Source organism: Larimichthys crocea, chromosome XXIV (genome assembly GCF_000972845.2).
Source record: "Larimichthys crocea isolate SSNF chromosome XXIV, L_crocea_2.0, whole genome shotgun sequence".
NCBI lineage: Eukaryota > Metazoa > Chordata > Actinopteri > Sciaenidae > Larimichthys > Larimichthys crocea.
In genome coordinates this window covers 13,122,211-13,146,773 of record NC_040034.1, presented here as the reverse complement: position 1 = coordinate 13,146,773, position 24,563 = coordinate 13,122,211, and the positions used below count along the sequence as shown (strand labels likewise).

The 24,563-nt window shown below is 42.1% G+C and overlaps 1 protein-coding gene across 1 annotated transcript in view; it reads left to right on the top strand.

The window, feature by feature from the left end:
• Positions 1-24,563, top strand: part of LOC104937379 (ryanodine receptor 3) — a 108,362-nt gene that overhangs the window by 61,344 nt on the left and 22,455 nt on the right. The window contains exons 39-67 of the mRNA XM_027274894.1: positions 513-1,320; positions 1,715-1,915; positions 3,389-3,491; positions 4,008-4,139; positions 8,949-9,222; positions 9,378-9,492; positions 10,082-10,214; positions 10,869-10,972; positions 11,067-11,202; positions 11,453-11,639; positions 11,801-11,909; positions 11,992-12,112; positions 12,634-12,803; positions 14,262-14,482; positions 14,758-14,848; positions 15,582-15,722; positions 16,233-16,396; positions 16,541-16,619; positions 17,446-17,535; positions 17,634-17,780; positions 18,841-18,903; positions 19,058-19,133; positions 19,422-19,545; positions 20,897-21,012; positions 21,106-21,173; positions 21,764-21,885; positions 22,058-22,107; positions 22,842-22,902; positions 23,782-24,020. Coding sequence (XP_027130695.1) covers positions 513-1,320; positions 1,715-1,915; positions 3,389-3,491; positions 4,008-4,139; positions 8,949-9,222; positions 9,378-9,492; positions 10,082-10,214; positions 10,869-10,972; positions 11,067-11,202; positions 11,453-11,639; positions 11,801-11,909; positions 11,992-12,112; positions 12,634-12,803; positions 14,262-14,482; positions 14,758-14,848; positions 15,582-15,722; positions 16,233-16,396; positions 16,541-16,619; positions 17,446-17,535; positions 17,634-17,780; positions 18,841-18,903; positions 19,058-19,133; positions 19,422-19,545; positions 20,897-21,012; positions 21,106-21,173; positions 21,764-21,885; positions 22,058-22,107; positions 22,842-22,902; positions 23,782-24,020 — 4,445 coding nt within the window. The remainder of the gene's footprint in view (positions 1-512; positions 1,321-1,714; positions 1,916-3,388; positions 3,492-4,007; positions 4,140-8,948; positions 9,223-9,377; positions 9,493-10,081; positions 10,215-10,868; positions 10,973-11,066; positions 11,203-11,452; positions 11,640-11,800; positions 11,910-11,991; positions 12,113-12,633; positions 12,804-14,261; positions 14,483-14,757; positions 14,849-15,581; positions 15,723-16,232; positions 16,397-16,540; positions 16,620-17,445; positions 17,536-17,633; positions 17,781-18,840; positions 18,904-19,057; positions 19,134-19,421; positions 19,546-20,896; positions 21,013-21,105; positions 21,174-21,763; positions 21,886-22,057; positions 22,108-22,841; positions 22,903-23,781; positions 24,021-24,563) is intronic.

The following is a 24,563-nucleotide window of genomic DNA, read 5'->3' as shown; positions in this document are numbered from 1 at the left end:
CCTGTTAAATGTTGGTCTTCAGAGATGCAGGTATATTTTCTAACTTTGAAGCGAGTAAGGCTAGCTGTTTCCCTCTGTTTCCAGTCATTATGCTAAGCTAAGCTAATTGGTTCCTGGCTCTAGCTTTATATTAAGTGCACATTCAGGAGAGTGGCATCGATCTCCTCGTCTAACTCTTAGCATGAAGCGTATTTCCCAAGATCTTTAGGAAATCAATGTAGTCACTGAAAAATGCGGCTGAGTTTTCTGGAAAATAAACAAAGGTTACAGTTATTACTCACCAAAACAAATGCTGTATATCCTTCAGTCCTAACAAATGTGCTGAATGCATTTCCTTCCCCATAAAACATTTGCAAAGCTGTATTTTAAGTCCTACATAGAAAAACGGCTTCATAGCACTATTAGATGTGAAATTCTCCACAGGGGACCTTTAACAACACTTGTTTTATTATTCTGTGTGGTAAATAACACTTGTCAGGTCTCTAAATATACTATTTTGCTTCTTTTTAAAGGTGTGTCGACATCATGGAGCTGTCTGAGCAGAAGGACATGAGGAAGTTCCACTACCACACCCTGAAGCTCTACTGTGCCCTCTGCGCTCTGGGCAACACCCGCGTGGCCCATGCCCTCTGCAGCCACCTGGACCAGTCACAGCTCTTATACACCATCGACAATCAGTACCTGTCAGGCATGTTACGCGAGGGCTTCTACAATGTCCTGATCAGCACCCACCTGGAGACAGCAAAAGAGGCGCGACTCATGATGAAAGATGAGTTCATCATCCCCGTCACGGCCGAGACACGTTCCATCCGCCTCTTCTCTGATGCTTCCAAAAAGCACCTCCCACCAGGGGTGGGGCTTAGTACCTCACTTAAACCCCGCCTCAACTTTGCTCCGCCCTGTTTCATCAGCACCAAACGGGAACAGCATCTTTATAGTCCCCAAATCCCACTGGACGCACTGAAGGAGAAATCTATCTCAATGTTGACAGAGGCTGTTCAGGGTGGCGGGCACCACATCCGTGATCCCGTTGGAGGAGGTGTCGAGTACCAGTTTGTGCCAATCTTGAAACTCATTAGCACCTTGCTGACTATGGGCGTGCTAGGTAGTGAGGACGTTCATCAGATCTTGCTGCTCATTGACCCAAATGTTTTCAGAGAGACACGTGAGGATGGAGCCACTGGGGCCACAGACAAAGAAGGACTCACGGGAACGGAGGAGAAAGCAGTGGAAGCTGGAGAGGAGGAGGCAGCCAAAGAGGCTAAGCAGCCATTGAAAGGACTGCTGGAGAAGAGGCTCCCTGAGCCCGTCAAGCGACAGGTAATAATGAGCACATGTGAAGGGATGTAGCTTCATCTTATATGTGTGTAAACCACTAAAAGTAAGTCACCAAAATATGTAAAATCAATGAACATTTTCATCTACAAGTGCCAATACGCTCCTAAAGACTAACACAGCTGTGCTCTCAATCACATGCTTCATAACCGCTGTACTGTTATAGAGCCATTCAGAAGTCAGTCAGACATGAAATGGCTCTGTCTTGTATTGAACAAATGTTCTCTCGGGTAAAAACGTGTCTTTAATAAGTGGGATTATGTGAAGCCACGAGGCGGTTTTGTATGTATCCCTAACAGACTTGCTTGTAACAGATGTGTCTAAACATACAACAGTGATGCAACAGTATTTGACGTTTGTTTCTTCCCCCATCCCCCAGATGTGCGAGCTGCTTCACTATTTCTGCGACTGCGAGCTCAAGCACCGCATTGAGGCCATCGTGTCCTTCTCTGACAACTTTGTCTCCAAGCTGCAGTTCAACCAGAAGTTCCGCTACAACGAGCTGATGCTGGCCCTCAACATGTCTGCTGCCGTTACTGCAAAGAAGACCAAAGAGTTCAGATCGCCACCTCAAGAACAGGTGAGATGACGCCATGGAAACACTGAAGTCATTAATATGTACTGACATGTAGTTTCAGATCACCACTTAATCAAACTCAATGGATACCTTAGGTATGGGCATTACATTTTTAACATTGCACCACATCAGTAATTAGGCAACCTTTAGCTACGTTTTCATGATATATATAAATGATAAATGATTTTTCAGAGCAGCCGTTTTTGACATGCTATAGTAGGTAAACACAGGTATTATTTTACTTTTTAAACCAAGCAAAATGATATTAGTATACCTTCACAGGTGCTTGTGCTTATCCTGGCTGACTTGACTGCTGCTGAAGGTGGACAGATCTATGCACAAATCTCCAGTTTACAAATAAAGCGAACTGGAGAGTGAGGAAGACCCTCTCACACACTCCTGAGAAGTGCTCTAATCCTCCAAAACAAGTGAAATCACCTGTTTTTTAAAATCTATTATTGACAAAGTCATGCTGGTTTGGCAGCTGTTGGAATGAAGGACCTGTGGTAGGAGCTGTTCAAGACGAGATGAGAGGAGTTGTTCACAGTGGAAGTCAGCACACAAACATAATAATAAGCCTGTATTGTTTCACATAATGTTGATATTACTTCATATACATATTATATTGTATGTGACATGTGATATTGGTGGTGGTAGGGCTGCACAGGGGGGCATGTCGTGAAAAAAAAATCCCCATGAAGTGAGGCTGTGGATTAAAAAACTTTTCACCTAGTGCAGCGGGGACATCTTACTTACGCTGGCGGTTTCACAACAATTCACACCTCTATTCATGTGATTCCGACACCTCTCACATGTCTGCCATGTGGCCTTAGTGATGCTAATGTGACATATAGGTGCAAATCAGCAGCAGAGGGTAAAAGCCAGGAACTGTGCATCTGTTAGATATGATTAATCTTACAGTAATGTACACATGAATCTATAAAATCTAACCACAAAGAAAGCCTGTGGTGCATGTAATTGGATAATTCAGGGAGAGATGTTACATAACTTCTGTAATTTTCCTTCATACATGGTTAATTTCTCTCCCCACCCTCGGATTCTCTTTTTCGTTTTTGTATCGTTGAATTTGCTCACACTGGTTCCATTTTTCAGAGTGAATGAGAGCTGGTCCTTGCTCTAAATGTTTCTGAGAGCACTCTCTCTTTGTGTGTTTTGAAACAAAGCCTCAAGGCAAATTCATCCTTCTTGTCTGTGGTGTCATTCCTCCAGTGAGAGTACACACATACGCACACATACAATATCCCTTCAGGGTCACAGCTGGAGAGAGAGTTCAGCGCTTCACAGCTACTTTAATGACTTGTCACGATGTCCTTCGGTCTGTGAGTGCAGAGGGGGGATTAGCCACTTATGCAGTTTTTTTTCTCCCCTCTGTGAATCATTCAATGAGATGTTCAAGATTGAAGAATTATCAGGCATTGTTTATGCATGTTGTCTTTCATGTTTTCCATATTTTAGATCAACATGCTGCTGACCTTCAGTATGGGCGAGGACTGTCCGTGTCCGACAGACATCCAGGAGGAACTGTATGATTTCCACAACCAGCTGCAGCTCCACTGTGGTAAGATGCAGATCATTATGCAGCTTATACTGCTTCGATCAATTGTAGAATTTATTTCCAAAGGCCGCATGGTTTGAAAGTTCAAATGAGGCAAAAAAGAGTCAAATATTAAAAATTCCATGCGCCGCCATTGTGTCAACATAAGCTGAATTGTTCCAGTACATCCTCTCACGACTCCTTTCTTTTCCTCTCTGTGTCTCTCGGCAGAGAAGTCACAGTTCAGTGCCTCTAACATTGCTCTGACAACTTGATGTTTTGATAAATAATTGAATTGCCCAACCCTCTGTGGTACAACCAACCTAATGGCAGTTTCAGCCGAGCACCGACCTGTCATGGCAACGACTTGAACTTGCAAAGAAATAGGAGATTCTGTACATCCCTTTCCATGCATAATACACATAACATGAGCGCTAACCCCCACAGGAAGCCACACACACACACACACACACACACAGAGTTATTGCTTTAATAAGCTTTGCTCTCTATGTATATACTGCTTGTGTTTGTGTCATGCAGGAATCCCTATGGAGGTAGACGAAGACGAGCAAGCTACATCGATCAAAGGTCGCCTGCTAATGCTGGTGAACAAGATCAAAGGCCAGTCTCACAAAGCAGAGGAGCCCACAGAGAAGGAGCAAGCAGCGCCATGTGAGGAAGTCACTGTTATTTTATAATATTACTTAAAAACATTTGCCCTGCTGTAATGTACCTGCTAAATCCGCTATATCTGAGTCTGGATGATAAACTCATTTCTGATTAGCTGGAGGATGTGATTTAAAGCTTTTTCTTGCACGCACTGGTTCACATTTAATTTTGGATCTATATTCATATTCTAGAAAGCGCTGATTCAATCATGTCCTTGTAGCCATAGTAACATAATGAAACAGTGGCAAGATCAGTGAACAGTTTAAGCTTTGGGAAAGTTGTTTATATTCTTCTTCTACAACATCTGTTACTTTCTCTCTCACATGTATATTCATTTACTCCACGTCTACATGCTGCCTGTTTGTGGTCTGTTTCACCTATTTTTGTACAAGCTCTCCGTCTGTGCGCCTCGCTTAGACGGAGGGGAGAGCTAAACAGCAAGAGCTCCTGAATTGCAGCTCTAGCACCCTCAGCTTCGCCTCTGTTTGTCTGCTGGTGTTATGTGGACTGAGTCACCGGGTGGCAGTCATTTCCATTTCAATTTCTTTTCAATTTCATTATGGTAATACGGAGAAGAGGCTCCGGAGTAAAGAGCATCTTCCGCCCGCCGCTCCGGGAGAGGAGAGAGGAAAGATGAGAGAAAACACATCGGTGATGAAACCAAATCCTTCACCTGATTAAACCTTTGGTCGCTCACGTACACATGTGCAATCATGAGCACACACACACACACACACACACACACACACAGAGGAACAAACATTTCAATCATGGCACCCAATAATCGGGGTGCCGCAACAATATAACTGCAGAACAAGTTCTAGTTTTCTTATCAAAAGTCTCCGTGTAAGGGACCACCAATCAAATCACTGATTGCAAATTATTACTTAACTTTATTCTGTTGGCCCTCAGTGTGGAAAACACTGTGTGAGCTTTATTTATTAGCAAATGTCTACTAATAACGGCAGCAATTTTTCTCTTACGTCTGACCTTTATTCAGAATGATCCTGTTCTGGTGATAAAACATGACACGTGGGTCTGCCTTTAATTGCCGAGATATGAGCTAACTAATGTGAAGAAGGGTATTTTATTACTTCTGTAATCTGGCCATCGCCATAACATCACCGTCTATTCTTGAAAGCAATGCTGGCAACAAGAAGTGGCCAAATTGCACGTGGATAAATTTGGGCTGAACTATGTGTTGCCTACTGCAGATGCTGAAAGGCAATCTCTCCACTGGGATTTGCTGTGACCCTGAAGCGGAGAATATAGGACCACCACATTGATCTCCAGGGTACAAGGGAGGATGAAAATAGAGGAGTGTGTGTTTTTCCTTTAAAAGAGTGCTTTAGGTGGTGGTGGTGGTGGTTTGCGCAGGGTGTTGTGTGAGGAATGATTGATTAGAAGACATGTTTGTGGTGGCAGCTGCTGTTCAGGAGCGTCACATCTGCTTCTGTAACAGCTGGAGGTGTCAGAAAGCGAGGGAGGGGAGAGGAATTATTGAAAATCTCTCCAGGAAAATTCTCTTATCTGCGTGCAGTGTTTTTCTTTGAATTGTCTTGTGATCATGCAGTACACAATATGATTGCAGTAAGTGTTAAAGCTTAGTTTGGAGGCCATGTTTGTCTTTTTCTAGTCTGGATGTTTTATTTCTTCCTGTAATTGACTTTTGCTTGGTAAATTAGGATGCAGCTGGCTATAATATTACTCTTCAACAAGATGTACAACAAGAGGCCACAGATAAACCAGCTGTGCTATGAGCTGAGTGCTAACAGCCGATGGGAAGCATGAAGACAAATTTAACCTAAACCTTTGCTTATTATTTAATGCATGTTTAGTCACGATGATATATACAGCAAGTCATGACTTTGTCTTTGGGAAAAAAAGATTGGTATCTGTAGTCCTATAGCCATAGTTCAAGATACACCTGCAGATTTTAGAGTGGCCTTTTATTGTGATCAGCCCAAGCTGTTGTGCTGTATCACCATCTTGATATTTCACGCCTGTCAGGTGGATTATCTTGGCAAAGAAGAAGTGCTCACACAGATTTGAACAAATTTGGAAAACAAAATCTGAGGCAAATAAAGATCCAACCTTTAACTTGAACCCATGAAAAATGGGATGAAAACAAAAGTGTATTTAGTTTTCATAGATAGATAGATAGATAGTACATGTGAGAAGTGTATGTGACAGTTGGTATATATTTTGAAGCCCAAAATAAAATCTTATACAAGAAGAGGATATGCCAGGAGGCAGGAGGATGGTAAGAGTGAAGCTGACATGATACTGTATATCCTGTACTGTTACTCAAGCTGTAACTTCTCCTCCCGTCACATCACCTTGCTCAGAGAGACGGTGAAGATACAAAAGGCGCCGTCGCCATTATTTTATGGGAATGAAGTAAAAGGAGCACAGAAGCCGTTTTCCTCCTCCCTGATGAATGGTTCATCCACCAGAAGCATTTAATGCTCAGACGTGATGACTTGCCCGGAAGAAATGTGTGTGTGTGAGAGAGCAAAGGAAATGTGTGTGAACTCTCGCACCATAAAAAACGCCGGCTTCCATCAGTGTAACAGTAGACCGGTCAGATTTGTTGGTTGGGGTGTAGTGAAGGGAAAGTGCGGGAGGGGTGTATTCAAGAACAACACAGACAGAGAGAGAGGAACGCACATGTGTGTGTGTGTGTGTGTGTGTGTGTGTGTGTGTGACAGTGTGACAGAATGAGAGTCAGGTGTTGTGAAGCATCTTGGCTGAGGGGAAGAAATGTCGCTTCTCATTTTGGAGCAAGCTGGTGCTTCTGCCCTTTCTCTGACACCCACGCAACTCTCGGCAGCAGGATCGGTTACCGCTGACTGTGATATTCAGCTGGCTCCCCACCCATCACACAAAAAAACACACACACACACACCCACACACACTTACATTGATTGACAGCCTGGTGTCAAATAGTCTTTGGAAAACCAGCAGATTCAATCAACCATACAGGCTCAGGGGTCTTAAAAACACAATCACCTAATTGCAATACTTTTAAGGAAATCAATTGCGTATAAATGGCTCCATCTTTTATGGTTCTGAGTTGTTTAATTGAGGTCTTTCTCTTCTTTGTGTATCCATACCCCAAGAACGGATTCACAAATATGTGCACACCCTCACCCACACACCCTATTGATCCAGTTTTAATGAAGCCTTAAGGGTAAACCACATACGAGCCGTCCAAACAAAATGTCTCCGTTTAACCACAGAAGCAAAATATTGGACTGTACAGAACTATTAATACCTTGTCCACTTCCCCTCCCTTGTTTGTTACATAACAGGGCTTCCTCTCTGCTGTGCCAAATATGTGCCTTTTCATGAATGAGCTCACAAACCGTGTTTTCCTTTCCCATTGTAAAGAGGAAAATAACTCTGACATTGTTGAAACACAGCTGATTACCTCTCCTTTAGAAACTGGGGCTGATACATACATGCAGACTCAAGCCACGCGGAAGACTTGTAAGGGCTCTCTGTCTTTTCTTGTCTTGGTCTTATTTGCATCACTGAGCCAATTTGAGAATGCAGCCTTTGAATTTTTTGTGTGCTAAAATGGCAGCACCCAGTCAAGTGTAGGCCCTTTCAACATTAGTCTAATAGAGGTTTGTGCTGTGGGTGTGTGTGTGTGTGTCTCATAAGTAGGTTTGCTTTACCTTGGTGTGACCTCAGTTAATGTAAGAAAGGTTACAGTATATTTTCCTCTTAAAGTCAGTGGTATCCCAGAAGGATTACAAGACAGTGCAGCAAGCACTTCACTGCTGAATCTAACTGTTGACAATGAGAAAAGCCTGCATTGTTTTAAAGAATACTCCCATTCATAATTCTGTAACCACACACAGCTCTTTATCACAATCTCCATTACTGTAATTCAGAATTCACAGTAATAATGCAGTTTTGAAGATTTCTTAAAGGAGCATACGTAACTATGCAACATTAAGCTGCGCTAATCAATATTTTGATTTTAACAACTGATCAAATTACTGTACGCAATGTGAAAGAGCTCATTTGTATTGATGGACCCAAAGAGAATTATTCTCCAATTCTGCCGTTCCTCTCAGCTCTACTGAGCATCTTTCAGCACTTCTTCACTGTTTTGATTTACTCTCTATGAACTGTAGCAGCTAGGAGGAGGAAGAGTTGGTGGAAACCCAAACAGAGCTAAAAGATCTACAACTTAAAGGTTGTGTCTGCTGAATGTTTTTACTATTAACTAACATATTCACAACTTTATACCGTTGTCTTGTTCTGCTGCCACCAAGATAAATGTAGCTGTTTTACTCTTATTCAATTCAGTTTTATTTATGTAGTGCCAATTCATAACAAAAATTATCACAACACTTTCCATAGAGCTGGTCTGGACCGTACTCTTTATAATATTATTTACAGTGACCATTCTAACCATGAACACACACCTCACGACGGTGGCAAGGAAAAACTGGCAACAGGCAAAAACCTGACTCCGTGAACCGCAAGCTCATCTGCCAAGACCAGTTGTTGAGGTGTTATCATGTTAAAGGGCTAGTCCACTTATTTTACAGTCAGGACAACTCATCTTCTGCTATATTGTTTTTAACCATTACCTTTTTTTTTCCGTCTCTGACTTTGTGAAATTGCAGTAAATCACTGGAGTGCCCCTCTAGCATCTTTGCAAAGGCTTTTTATAACATTGAGATGTACTATATCAGATCCTAGACACATTTCCTTGAAATAAATCTGTTTTAATTCAGAAGTTCCTTTTATAAAAGAAAATTATCACTCATCTTTACCCAACTTGCTTTCCAGCGAATCTGAAGGAACTGATCTCTCAGACAATGGTCAGCTGGGCCCAGGAGTGTCACATCCAGGACCCAGAGCTGGTCCGCAAGATGTTCAGCCTACTGAGGAGGCAGTATGACAGCATTGGGGAGCTGCTCAGGGCCATGAGAAAGACTTACACCATCAGTGCAGCCTCGGTCCAGGACACCATCAACCTCCTGGCCTCCCTCGGTCAGATTAGATCTCTGCTGTCTGTTCGTATGGGGAAAGAGGAGGAGAAGCTCATGATTGATGGACTTGGGTAAGTTGTGGGTGCCTCGGAGGAGCTTTACCTGTTATCTTAGATACAAATGATCATGTTTCTGGTCTTGCTATTCTTAGTTTCATGCTGGTTTGACACTATGCACTGTGTTTTAATGATTGTTAAGCATCCATCATGCCTTTTTTCCTCTCCAGGGACATCATGAACAACAAAGTGTTCTACCAGCACCCCAACCTAATGAGAATACTGGGCATGCATGAGACTGTCATGGAGGTCATGGTCAATGTGCTCGGAGGAGACAAGTCCCAGGTTTAACAACTTCTACCTCTATACTTATCTCTGCTTATACAGGATGTTAAAGAGGCACCCACACAGTTTACCAGAAATGAAGAAAGCTTGTGTTTTCGTCCAGTTCTGCTTGTTATCATTTGTGCGTGTGAAACATGGTTGGAGGATGAGCACACTTTAATGAAGAAGTGGTCCCAGTAGGTGGTCTTTCACCCCCTTCATCAGCATCAGAGCCCGTGAGGGAGGGCAGAAAGGGCAGAGTGAAGCTGGCTCCTTGTCTGGCTGGCTGTGTGAAGGTGTCAGGCCTTTTAGATGTTAATTAGGAATGAAGACATGCGGGTGACTTTATAGTAACAAGCCTGGAGAGAGTCATTACAATAAACTCAGCACCCCAGAATAAAGCGCTAACCACTCTAAAACCACTTTGGTGTTTTATTTTGAGACGTGACAATTTGTGAGCAATGTCTCAACGTGAAGATAGTCTACTATAGACCGGTGTCTGCAAAATATTTGTGTACTTGTGCTTGTGATTTTACTACAACTGTTTTGTTTTAAGTTCCAACCACGAAAGATGTTTGACCCTACTTAGTCTGTATGTGCCATTTCACAGGAAATTGCCTTCCCCAAGATGGTGGCCAGCTGCTGCCGCTTCCTGTGCTACTTCTGCCGGATCAGCCGTCAGAACCAGAAAGCCATGTTCGACCACCTCAGCTACCTGCTGGAGAATAGCAGCGTGGGCCTGGGTGTGTACACCTCTCTATGTGTCTGTTACGTTGCAATTAGCCAAATGACTACTACTGTAACATTATTTACTTGATGAAGACATCATTCAACCAAAATGTACAGACTGTAGGAAAGACTGCCAGCATTCTCATTATAATGGGTGATCACCTTTTTGCCATCGAAGGACTTGTTCTGCTCTGAGCTCACATACTCGCCTCTTAGACGACGTGTGTTTAATTATAAGTCTGAGCGCTGAGAATCTATTGACTCATCTCTCATTCTGTTTGAAGATGGCGGTGCCACAGTCTTCGAGAGCACCCCACTGGGACGAGAGAGTGTAACCCCTCATGAATGCAAAGACACACACATAGACACACATAAAAATCACAGAATATTTAATGAAATTATAGAATACATTTTTTTACTATACAAGCTGTAACCACAGTATTATAGATGATTTCTTTGTATTCAAACTGCTACATAAACCTTGTGGTAGTATCCAGTGGTGGAGGAAACTTCCCTTTAACTCTACTGATCCAGATTAGCTGATAGTGGAGGGAGCAGAAACATCGCCCCCTGCTGTCTATTCATTTGTACATTGTTATGTACACTTATTGAAATGTGAACACAGTCAAAGGCTTCTAAAATACAACAGAGTTTGCTTTGTATTGTAGCTTCACCAGCTATGAGGGGCTCCACACCTCTAGATGTGGCTGCTTCCTCTGTGATGGACAACAACGGCCTTGCTCTGGCACTGGAAGAACCGGACCTGGACAAGGTGAGACCATAGTGTGTAATTTAGGTGATGTAAAGACAACGTCACATGATTAGTGCTGGATATGTATTGATCTTGTGATGTGATGTGCTCGTAGGTGGTCACCTATCTAGCGGGATGTGGTCTTCAGAGTTGTCCAATGCTCCTGGCTAAAGGTTATCCAGACATCGGCTGGAACCCCATCGAGGGGGAGCGTTATCTTTCCTTCTTGCGGTTTGCTGTCTTCGTTAACGGTATGACTGAAGTTACCATCCAGTGTCTCTTTCTTTCAGTCTCCCACTCTGTATTTATATTCATTCTTCTATTTTCTCGTCTAAAATACTAGAAAATGTAAGATGTAAAATGTAAGACTTCAGGCAAAGCCTTCCTCGAGATGTGCTTGAGGCTTAGAGATAATACTGTGTATGTTCTGCGTTTTCTTGCTGACATTAATTATGATTTTCTTTCTGTTTATACTCATAAGAAATTATATTTGTCGTCCAGGTGAGAGCGTGGAGGAGAACTCCAGCGTTGTGGTCAAGCTACTCATCCGTCGTCCAGAGTGTTTTGGACCTGCCCTGAGGGGAGAGGGAGGGAATGGCCTGCTAGCTGCCATGAAAGAAGCCATCAAGATCTCTGAGACACCGGCTTTGGACTTGCCGGGCTCTGTGCACGGAGTCAGCTCTGACGTGTAAGCCATAAAGATCAAGCAAAGCTTATCAAATCAATGCTGAGGACTTACTCTTAAGATTAGCTGTTTATCCCTCATGCCTTTTCGTCTTTGCTCTGATGCCCTTTAAAAATGTCCCTCCTGTTTATATTTTTCTCAACCTTCACTTTTCCCACTGTTAGGTCTGCTGATGGTGACGATGAGGAGGAGGTGGTACATATGGGCAATGCCATCATGTCCTTCTACTCTGCACTCATTGACCTGTTGGGACGTTGTGCCCCAGAGATGCATGTATGCTTGAAATATATTGTGGATTTATGTGTTGTTTTTCTCGGTTAGCTTTCCCCTGTTCTCACTTCCTTTTTGTCTTCAGCTCATCAACAAAGGTAAAGGTGAAGCCCTGCGTATCCGTGCCATCCTGCGCTCTCTCGTGCCCACTGAAGACATTGTGGGAATTATTAGCATACCACTCAAAATGCCCATCACCAACAAAGGTACTGGTCAGCTTTAACCTTCCATTTGCATGCTACTACAAGATGCCCAAATACTGTGAAAGTGCGATGCTTATGAAAGTCTGCGCATTCAGTGCAAGGCAGAAGGTTATTGATTTCATTTCACCGCTCATGCCTTTTTAATCAGCACAACGCTTTACTGCACACTCCCATAGCTCCGAGTAAGCCAGATCATTTCTATAGCGAGCTGTCTTGCTGTATTGATTGATCTGCATAAGCATGGCAAGACTCGCCTCTTAAATTTGCGGCCGAGAGTACTGCCACACAGGCTCTGTCAGCAGGCCAAGAGTGAAGACAGCGAGCCGTGTCTCGCACCAGAAAACTCTCATTCGCATGCTGCTGCATACCGCTGCATGCTGCCTAATGAATACACATGAATCCCCTAATCAAAAAAGACTTGCCATTATGTACTGTACGCTGTTCTCTGGATATTTCACCGCTTCACACCTATGCGATTTATTCTACGTGTTGTGCCTTCCTTTTCTTGTCTCAATCTCTCTCAGATGGGTCGGTGACAGAGCCGGATATGTCAGCCAGCTTCTGTCCGGATCACAAAGCCCCCATGGTGCTGTTTTTGGACAGGGTGTATGGTATTGAGGATCAGAGCTTTTTGCTGCATCTGCTCGAAGTGGGCTTCCTTCCTGACCTGAGGGCTGCTACCTCTCTGGATACGGTAGGTAAAGCTGTCAACAATACAGGAGAGAAGTAACGAATGGCCAGCCTCTGTTACATCATCAAAGATTTTAGGATCATTAATTAATGTAATTGTTCTTTATTCGTATTATAAACTAAAAGTTTATGGTAGAAGTAGATGAAATTGTTGCAACAAAGACCTGGCTCAGCACTAAACTCTCAGATCCATAGGGAGCAGTATTTTGGCTAAAGGGAATCTGTCATCACATGACATGTTTAAAAAGTTTATTTAAAGCATAGCAATACACAAGGGACACATTTTTAGCACCTGGTCTGCAATGAAGTCAGCTGTTTCATGAGCTAGAGTCCCTGTGTGTGTGTGTGTGTGTCTGTGTGTGTGTGTGTGTGTGCAGTGCAGTATTTAATTTGAGTTAAGCTCTGATTTAGAGTTAGACCGCAAGGAGAGCCCATATAGAAGGCTTGGAAATCTGTATATCTATCAGTGTCTGCCCCGGTCAACAGTGTTAATATGGCAGATGCTAAGAATATCACTCAACCTCCGGCTATTAGCTCTGACATCAGGCGAAACACAGTGCTGTTCAGTCTGACAGATGCTCATGCTAATTTAATCTGCGCAGCATAAGTGACTGTCTGATATCTGGGAACTTTTGTAGTGTTGTCTGTGGTTGTAATAGTACTTGCACTTTGCCAACATATTGTTAATTCTAACAGTACTCTTTGATCAAACATTCATTTTAAATTAAGACTATGAAACTTACGATGACTAGAGGACACTGTGAACACAAGTGGCAATTGTGGGATAAGTGTAAATGCTGAAACATTAGCCGTATGACTAACTGCAATGTTCATGCAAAGTTTGCCACGACTAGTCATACCCACTGAAAGTATAAAGAATTGACAGTGTATGCACGACGTCCCCTGTATGTTTCTGAAGAGCCGTTTTGAAGCTTAAAATCTCTGGCCTTTCCACTTCCCAGCTATTCTAAAAATCAGCAAAGACGTGGATCAGGTGGCCCTGAGACAGGCCGAATGACACCTGGGTGATTATACACCATACATATATATACATACATATATATATGATTTAAAAATCAGACTCAGTACAGTTGTCATGAACAGGGAAATTAGCTATAGAGACTAAAACTATTTTTAGTACCAGGCTGTAAACATGTTTATTTCTGCTGTGGAGTTGGACATTTTAACATAGGGGCTTATGGAGATTGACTCGTTCTGCAGCCAACCTCAAGTGTACGTTTGAGGAATTGCAGCTTTTGGCACATCCGCATTGTCTTTGCTTCACAGCCATGGAGGTTGCCACTTGGTCATATCAGACCAACATAAAACTTTATTTTTCTCAGCGGGACGATATGTTATGTTGTTATGCACTTCTTTCTGAAGTTGCATATTCTGAATTTAAATGTTTTTTAATGCTACCACCGTCACACGTTGTATGACCTGTGACCCTTTCTTTCTACAGGAGGGTCTGTGTACCACAGAGACAGCCCTGGCCATGAACCGCTACATCGGCTCAGCCTTGCTACCTCTCCTCACCCGCTGCTCCCCTCTCTTTGCTGGCACTGAGCACTACGCGACCCTCATCGACTCCACTCTGCACACAATCTACCGGCTATCCAAGGGCCGTTCGCTCACCAAAGCCCAGAGAGATGCTATAGAGGAGTGCCTGCTGGCTGTCTGCAAGTGAGGAACATATGAAACTATTAGTAGAGATACATTTTATCTAGTTTGTGGGCCTTTTTTTCACTAGTGATAATACACTGAACAATCTCATCAGGCAGGGATAGAAAGTTCAACAGTACATTTTATCTGCTTTCGAACAAAACTCTATTATAGCTCAGGTTTCCCTAAATATCCTTTAAATCAGTGAGACAAAAGTGGTTAGAGTCTGAAGATGTTCTGGTTAAAGGCAGCCCGGGGCAACAGCACTCTTATCTCTCTCTAACCTTGTTCTGCAGGCACCTTCGTCCCTCCATGCTGCAGCAGCTCCTGCGCCGCCTTGTCTTTGATGTGCCCTTGCTGACTGATTACTGCAAGATGCCTCTGAGGGTGGGCAACGGTTTTCTTCACTTCCCCCACCTCTTTTTAAATGCCGTTCCTGTATCTTGCCTTTATCTCATGTTGACTCTTTCTCTGCTTGCCTGCCTCAGTTTTAATTGTTTCCTGTCTTTCGTTTTCTTTGCTTTTATTTTCTGCATAATTTCACTTTTGTTTTTTGGCGATCGTCGCTACTTGTTAACGCTTCACTCCCCTAATTTATTACATTACGTTCCACCAACTCTGTTGCAGGTGTACCTTTAATCTGCTGGTGTTCTCAGTCACACACACACACACACTCAAAAGTGCGCATTTCTAACACACCCGTGGTGTTAATCACCTGGTGTAACAGAGGTGGGCAGCTACAGTGGGGAAAACAATGAAGGGGGATGAAGTATTGGACTGTGTGATTACAGGCTTGCTGGCTCCACTGCACCCCTCTATCCGCCTGGCCACACGAGAGAAATACTGGAGATGTAATAGATTGTGACTGGTCTGTGAAATGGCGGACACACTTGTTCTATACTTTCATGTACACGTTTTGATTTCATTTGTGTTGAGCGTGGGAGAACTGATTTTCCTTTGTGCTGCTCTTTGCTGTACATGCATGGCCCACTGCCAGTGTGTTGCGAGTGTGTGTGCAGGCTGCATGCTTGCTGCCTGCCAATTAACTACCCTGTTGACTAAATTCTGTAGATTTATTACTCTGTTTTGTCTTACTTTGCCCTATGTGTGTGTCCTCCAGCTGCTAACCAACCACTATGAACAGAACTGGAAGTATTACTGCCTCCCGTCGGGCTGGGGAAGCTACGGCACAGCATCTGAGGATGAACTATTGCTCACCAAGAAAATCTTCTGGGGAGTATTTGATTCTCTTTCCCAGAGGGTGAGGGGTCACTCATGCATCGCACAAAATGTTTTTCTCATCAGGGTCCTTTACAATTTCACAGTGACTTCATAATTTCCACCTAATTTAGCCTTGATTAACATGTATGTATGCGAGGGACTCACTGGCACAAATATCTTGAGGTCTGTTCGTGATGCGGATGGCTGGACTCAGCACATCTCTCTAAATGCACACTCATGAAAGGAGGGTGTGCAAAGGGCCGGCCTGAAAACATCAATATCTCGACAGCCGTCATTGATCCAGAGCAACTAGCATGCTGGTTCTTCAGCTTTTAGAATAATTCTTCATTAATGTCTCTTCCGCTGGCCCATGCACTTACCCACTTAGACTGGAGAGGCCGTATATGGCTTTATTTAAGTCCCACCTTAAATGAACAACTAAGCGAATTACTTGTATATGTTGAACACACTTTGCACAGCTTTACTTAAAGAGGATTTTAAGAGCTAAGTTTTGCATTTACACTGTAGCTTTCTTTCTCTCGCCATGCAGAAATATGACCCAGAGCTATTTAAGATGGCCATGCCTTGCCTCAGTGCCATAGCTGGAGCTTTGCCCCCAGACTACGTGGACGCTTCCATTAGTACCACCGTGGAAAAGCCTGTTTCTGTCGACGCTCAAGGCAACTTCGACCCCAAACCCATCAATACTGCTAAGTAAGTAAGCCATGTTCAAGCCACACGTCAGTAAGAAATATAGTATCAGCCTGATTTATTAAGTCATACCAGTAATGACATGTAAAGTATATGACTACACATGACTGTACATACACAAGCTAACTGTCATTTCCCCCCCCCCAGCATTGCTCTTCCAGAGAAGCTCGAGCACTTTGCCAACAAATACGCAGAGCATTCCCATGAGAAATGGTCAGCAGAGAAGGTAAGGCCAAAGATAAGAGCTTTTGCCTGGAAAAATGGGGATTAAATTGCACATTTGACTTCAAGCAAGTCACGAGTAAAAAAAAAACGGGAAAAAAAAACAGATCAAATTTACTCCTTAATAAGTGAAGACAACTTATACCCTTTTTGTACAAGACATCCATGTTGTCCGACCAGTCCAGTTTATTGTTGAGGTGAACACCCAGGTATTTGTATGCTCCGACCATCTCGATATCCAATCTCTGGATGTTCACTAATGTGGTCTGAGGCGTCAATCACCATCTCTTTCATCTTACTGGATCACACCAGGCGACAAAGTCTGTGATGACCCCATTGTGTACTTTTGCGCATTTTGTTCTGATACAAAAGGAGAGAGCACTGTACTATACTGTAGTTTGTTGGTAAGGTAGTTAATAGTCCATGCAGCCAGGTGAGATAAAGCTTGAAGAAACACTGCACAAAATCAGCAGGGAAGCATTTCAACCATTTCATTCAAATCAGTACTTTTTTCCAATATCACAGCATTGCTTTCTCTTTGTTATTATTGAAAGGGATACTGTGGGCATGCTGACAATAATTGTGCTAGTCTCTGTGTAGAAGGCCCCTGCTCACTTTTGTGCCAAGTGCTTAGCCTGCATTGTTGTATCTGTCAAAAAATGTAACAGAAGCTGAGGACAGCAAGAACTGAAGGTACCATGACCTCCTAATGTGTTACGCATACTTAATCTCTTACGCGGTCTTCCAAATAATAAATCAAGCTTTAAGAGATTCTGGAGGCAATGAAGACTGCTTTCACCCCTGTACACCCCTCTGTGCTTGTGCCTTAGGTGCTGCTGGGATGGAAATATGGAGACTCTGTGGATGAGAAAGGCAAGATTCACCCTCAGCTCAGGACCTACAAAGCCTTGACAGAGAAGGTACAAAATGTGGCGTTTGTGAACAATGAAGAGATAAGGTAAAGATTAAGGCTCCTGGATTTTAGACCTTGTTCCCTATTTCTGTCTCTGTGCTTCAGGAAAAAGAGATTTACAGATGGCCAATTAGAGAGTCCCTGAAGAGTATGCTGGCCATGGGCTGGAACATTGACAGGACCAAGGATGGAGAAAGCATGTCTCAACAGAGGGAGAGTGAGAAAATGCGAAAAATCTCTCAGGCTTCACAGGTACAGTGCAAAGAATATGACAGAGACAAACAGCAAAATCAGATGTGCTTGTCATGCCATTTGCTGAACATTAAGGTATGCTATGAGTAGAATGGTCGTGTTTTTTCTAGAAAATTGGCTTTCTCTGTATAATGATGAAATAATCCAATATTTATGATACATGAATATAAAATCTAATTCTTTCATGAGACATTTATTTAGCTAATCTCTTAAACAAGGAGCTTTATACGGCATTAAAATGAGCAAATAATCCAGATGAATATTTTTCATACAATTAAATTGTCAATGTTTAGCTTGTTTATTCAAATTTGCAATTATACTTCGACTGCTTGGCATTCAGTGGATATTGTCTAGCATTAGCAAACTAAGTTAACTAGTTCATCTCTTTTTCCTTGAAAAAAATAAACAGTTTTCTCATTACTTTAAGCTGTTTCAACTGTTTGTCTTTTAAACTAACAATTTTAACTACTTATTTACTGTACATTTAGCTATCTTTACCTATTTTAACCCTTTATTCCTTACTCTTTGCTATCTACTTTTACATTTTTAACCATTGGCATTACTTCTAGCTAATATATAGGAAACAATTTAAGCTTCTCGTCTTGTTAACTTGTTTTCTTGCACTCTCAGTTGCAGCCTAATGGTGTTTTGTGTTACTGGTTATTGTAAATACAGTTAAGATCAGCATCACACTGATGATCACCTACAGTATGTGGCTGTTTATTTTGCTCCTTAACACAAACATGTCAATATATATATATTTTTTAACTTATTATAATTTCTATACATCTACAGATGAGTTTCAAAATGATCTAGGCTTACATACACTATCAGTTTGTATTTTCAGGACAGTACCACTTTTCAGCATTACTATATGTATGTAAACATTCAGCTCACAGTTATTTACCGTGAACACAAAGCTGATTTTGTTGTTAATCTCTGTGCATAACAGACTGAATGCCTAAATACACAGACTAATCCATTAACAAATGCTATTAAAGCAGAAACTTTGTTATCAAAGTGTCTCACTGTAAATCTGCATCTTTTTGTTACTCTCCAGGCAAATGGCTTCAATCCAAGCCCGATAGACACAAGCAATGTGGTTCTGTCCAGAGAATTGCAGGTGAGCGCCCTCACGTTTTTCTTTTTAACATCAAACGATCTCTCAGTCTGAATACAAGATGAAAGGCAATACTTCCTGAATATGAATGAGCAACGTGGGCTGGACATGCTCCTCACTGAGATGTACTGTTTGTACTGTTTGTCTTTGGTCCAAGGGGATGGTGGAGGTGGTGGCTGAAAATTACCATAACATCTGGGCCAAGAAGAAAAAGAGTGACCTTGGAAGCAGAGGTGATTTGCTAACAAAGTCAATCATATCAACGCTTATTACATAGACATACTTGCAACACAAAGAGCAAGATACATTATGTTTATGTATAGTGGATGTGAAGTGCCTCTCGGTGTGGTGTTTATATGTGCCTGTGAGCATATGCATGTGTCTGCCTCGCCGCTCTTGACTAAATTGGTTCAGCTGAGTGGTGCATCCAATTCATGTCACCATCTGCCTTCAGACAGACACACAGTAGAGAGCCGTGGCTGATCAAGTCTTAGTTAACGCTGGGTTGACTGTGGTTTCAGGTGGGGGAACACACCCTCTGTTGGTGCCCTATGACACACTGACAGCGAAGGAGAAGGCCCGCGATCGAGAGAAGGCCCAGGATCTTTTTCGCTTCCTGCAGATCAACGGCTACAGCATCACAAGGTCAACTATTTCAGGATGTCGGTCATGTATTATCATGCTGATTTCTTGCAGAAACTTCTCAGTCAATGTTTTTTCTTTATTTTTTGTATTATTTTCTACATTGTAGATTAACATTAAGGACATCAAAACTATGAAATAACAAATGTGGAATTGTGTAGTAAACAAAAAATTGTCTTGAGGTCGACCTGCAATGGTTTTCCAGTATTGAAGGAGTTCCCAGAGGTGCTGAGCACTTGTTGGCTGCTTTGCCTTCACTCTGCAGTCCAACTCATCCCAACCCAACTCAGCTGGGTTTAGATCAAGTGATTGTGGAGGCCAGGTCATCTGACGCAGCACTCCATCACGCTCCTTTATGGTCAGATATCTCTTACATAGCCTGGAGGTGTGTTTTAGGCCATTCTCATGTTAAAAAACAAATGATGGTCCCACTAAGTGCAAACCAGATGGGATGACATGTCGCTGCAGAACGCTGTGGTAGCCATGCTAGTTAGGTATGCTTTGAATTTTGAATCACACCTCCTCTTCCATGCTTCATGGTGGGAACCACACATGTAGATACCATCATCTCATATTGGTCTTCCACTAGTCTAATGTGCATTCCTTGTGTTTCTTAGCCCAAGCAGTTCTCGTCTTTTTGTTGCTCTCCCTCAGTTTTGGCTTCTTTGCAGCAGTCCGACCATGAAGGCCTGATTCACGCAGTCTCCTCTGAACAGTTAATCTTGAGATGTTCCTACTATTTGTATTTTTGTGGTCTCTAATGAGATGTCCAATTAATTTGTGGTTTCTGAAGCTGGTAACTGTAATGAAATTATCCTCTGCAGCAGAGGTAACTCTTGGTCTTTCTTTCCTGGCCCAGAGCCAGAGCCAGTTTCATCATAGTGTTGATGGTTTTCGTGACTGCACTTGAGAGTACATTCAGAGTTCTTGAAAGCTTCCAGATTGACTGACCTAAGACTGACGATGGGCTGTTGTTCCTCTCATAATATATAGAATGGTAGTCGAATAGAGCTGTTCACTGTATTGAACTGTATACTACACTACCTCTAGACAATTAAGAACCCACACCTGGACATTGAAGAGCTTTCCAGGTGATGACCTCATGAATATGAAGAATATTAAGAGTAAAGGTGTCTACTTTTAATCTAATCTAATCTAAAATGTAAAACATATTCTGGATTGCTTAACTCTTCTTTGTTTACTACATAATCCCATATGTGTTCTTTCATGGTTTTAATGTCTTCATTGTTAATCCTCAATGTAGAAAATAAAGAAAAACAATTGAATGAGAATAAGACCGATGCTGTATATTAATAAAGTGTTGACTTTTGGCTAATAATTTACTGTCTTGCAGAGGTTTGAAGGACTTAGAGCAGGATTCATCTTCCATGGAGAAGAGGTTTGCTTACAAGTTCCTCAAGAAGCTGCTCAAGTATGTTGACTCAGCTCAGGAGTTCATCGCTCACCTGGGTATGGTAACATGACACAGGATATGACTACAACAGACTTAAATTAGTCTTGTAACCTATTATTAAGTATGTATTTTTGATGCTCTCCATTCAGAGGCCATGGCTGCCAGTGGCAAAACAGACAGGTCTCCTCATGAACAAGAAATCAAGTTTTTTGCCAAAGTAAGGACATGATGTAAAGAAGGATGTGCATATAACTCAGGGTCCAGTGTGTAAGATTTAGGAGGCTCTATTTACAGTATATAGGGAAAAAAATGGAAAATATGGATAATATATACCGTACACAATTATAATTTCCATCCAACTACCCATCCATTTTCTTCTGTTTACCAGGGGACAGGTCACGGTAGCAGCAGGTTTAGAAGCTCATTTTGGTTGCCTGCATTCGAAATTGTGATTTCATTAGTGCTAAAAATACAAATCATTATGTTTTTGTTACCTTAGAATTTTATATCTACATGCCGCGGATCCTCTTTCACAGAGTCCACTCCTGTATGTTGATCCATGATGTTTCTACAGTAGCCCATGACAGACAAACTAAGCACTGACACCAGATAGGGCTTTTTTTTCTTTCTTTTTTTTAGTTTGGCGACCACTGTACTTTCTCCTTCACGATATAAGGAGAGGGTGAGGTGAGCGGGTTGCAGTCAGCAACTACACCACTAGATGCCACTAAATCCTACACACTGGATTTTTAAATAAAATTTCCATGAACCATATCTGATCTTGTCATTATCGACGTCCTCCCCCAGGTTCTTCTTCCTCTCATCGACCAGTACTTCAAAAACCATTCTCTCTACTTCCTCTCGTCACCCAATAAGAACCTGAGCAGCAGCGGTTACGCCTCCAACAAGGAGAAGGAGATGGTCACCAGGTACAAAATGAAAACAGTTGAATTTATAGCAATATAGCATGAAAATAACTCTTTACCGGCCTGTACAGAATGATCTTAAACTCTTTGAATCTCAATTACTAATCTTCTCTCCAAGAATTTACTCATTGTAATTGTCTGATTTCCTTCCTGTGTCTATCCATCACATCTCCAGCCTGTTTTGTAAACTGGCAGCTCTTGTCAGACATAGGATTTCTCTCTTTGGTAAGCTGATTATTACTGACTGGTCAGCTGTGTGTGTGTGTGTCTGTGTGTGTGTGCGTGAGCTTGTCATTTTATTATGCCTTAAGTTGGTCTCTTTTAGGTTCTTATAAACTGAAGTGTCTTCTCTTCAGGACTTTATTAACAGTGGCCTAAAACTATAGTGAACATTTTAGGTAAAATACAGTATTTGAATTGTTTATCTGTAAAACTGCACTAATAAGCTATGTGTTAAACAAACAAAGATATATCATGTCAATTAGAGAGCTTCAGAGATGCTGATAGGCTGATTTTATTTCCTTTGTTAAGACGCAGGCTAGTCGTTTCGCCTGTTTCCAGTCTTTATGCTAAACTAAGCAAACCAGCTGCTGACTGTAGCAGAGTTTGGGAGTCCCCAAAAATAATGAACAGTTTCTTTAAACAATAGCAACTTATGCACCTGTGTCCAAAAATATGATTGATTATTTAGATTTTGAGGCTTTGATATTTAAATCAGTCAACTAAACCACTGAATTCATTACTTTAACCTTCATGCCCTTAGCCACATTGGATATCCCACATCCAACCGTGGTTGTGAAGTAGATATTGATCCAATAACCTAACTGAGCCTGTAACCTAACTATTTGACTGGAGGCTGTTGGGTGTGGTATGCACCCAGACATGAACTCATTGCTGCTATTAGAAATTCAGTTTATGACAGTGTGTATGCTATTAAGCGCTTTTATGTTGTCTTGTAGGGAGTGATTCCACCACCATTGTCAGCTGTCTGCATATCCTGGCACACACACTGGACACCAGGTGAGTACAAATTTGGCAGCAATCAAGACTCACAAGAAAACCTGGTACCTTTTAAGTTTTCTCCTTGAAAAGGAGGATATGAAATAATGTTTCCGTAAGCCCTCGGCTGGTATGATAATTGTTTGAGAAACCAATTACATTTTCACTGCGCAAAGCGATGACGTAGAATCTAACCTCTGTCGGACCCTCAAGAGGAGCATATTTGTCATGAACATTTTCTTTTTAACAGTTATTACTCCGGTGTCTCATGGGAGCCACTGACATTAACAAAGAGCGTCCTCTGGCATTTAAATAAACAAAACAAATTTCATACATGTTGCCCAAGGCCTATAGTGTTCTTTAGACACAACGCACTTTGTTTGTTAATGCAGCTCACACATAATGAAGTCAAAGTGGCAATGTATTAATGTGTCTTCTTTGTGCTAAAGAGCTACAGCCGATGCCCACAGACTCTGTCTTTCATTTCTCCTTCCTACTGGGACACATCAAGGCTTAACAATGGGTAATTCATTTAGCAATGTTATGAACTGTGAAAAGCTGAAAATGGACAGACTAATCATATTAATGCATTGTGCTATTTCAGCTCCAACATTGGCAAACTCACCTCAGATTTAAATATCCACCTAATTCATGAAATAAATCATTGATGTTTCACTCTAAGGGTCGTCAGGTCGATGCTCACGTCTCACATTTAATTTGACTAAAACCTTCACAGACTGTGAGAGTGAAGTAATTGCATACATGAGTGTGCCCCACTGTGGGTAAACAGTGCTGTCCTTTGCATACCAAAGGGTAGTCCAGTGGTTTACTATAGCTCTGCCCTTGCAAATCTCCTCATTCGGTTTCACTCGTTTATCATGCTCCCTTTCGCTCCAACAGGACGGTGATGAAGTCGGGCTCAGAGATGGTGAGGGTGGGGCTGAGGACCTTCTTTGAGAACGCAGCAGAGGACCTGGAGAAGACGCTCGAGAACCTGAAGCTGGGAAAATTCACTCACTCTCGCTCCCAGATGAAAGGGGTGTCACAGAACATCAACTACACGACTGTGGCTCTGCTCCCCATATTAACCGCTCTGTTTGAACACATCACTCAACACCACTTTGGAGTCGACCTGCTTTGTGAGTCTTGACAGCAAAGGAATGATCAAACATGTCGTGTGAGAGGCGGCTAAAAACACGGGAGTCAAGTCTAAATGTCAAGTTTATTGTAAGACAGTGATTACATGCTTCTTATGGCCTGACACCATGGAGCATATCTATCACATACTTATGCAAATGTGCAGTAAAGTTCTGTGCTGTAAATTATAATTATGCTGTACATTAGCATGATACCGAGGGACTTTTACATAATGCTATACATCACAGTAGAGCCTGTAACTGTGTAATAGAAAGAAATGGATGAACATTTTCAATTTTCAACATGATTATCATAAGGGTACATTCAGACACAATCAAGCACTGCAACAGGGTTAGGAGGGGCTACTGGGGGTGTGCCAATTAACTGGCTTTCTCAATGTTGCTTGCTCACTCTCATTCACTGTCTATGTCTCTTGACCACTGCTTTCTCTCTCTTTGTCAAACCATTGGACATAAAGCAAATGAAACTTCTTTGTGTCGCTATATGGCAGTAAAGCAAGCCAGACACAGATTTAGAGGACTGGG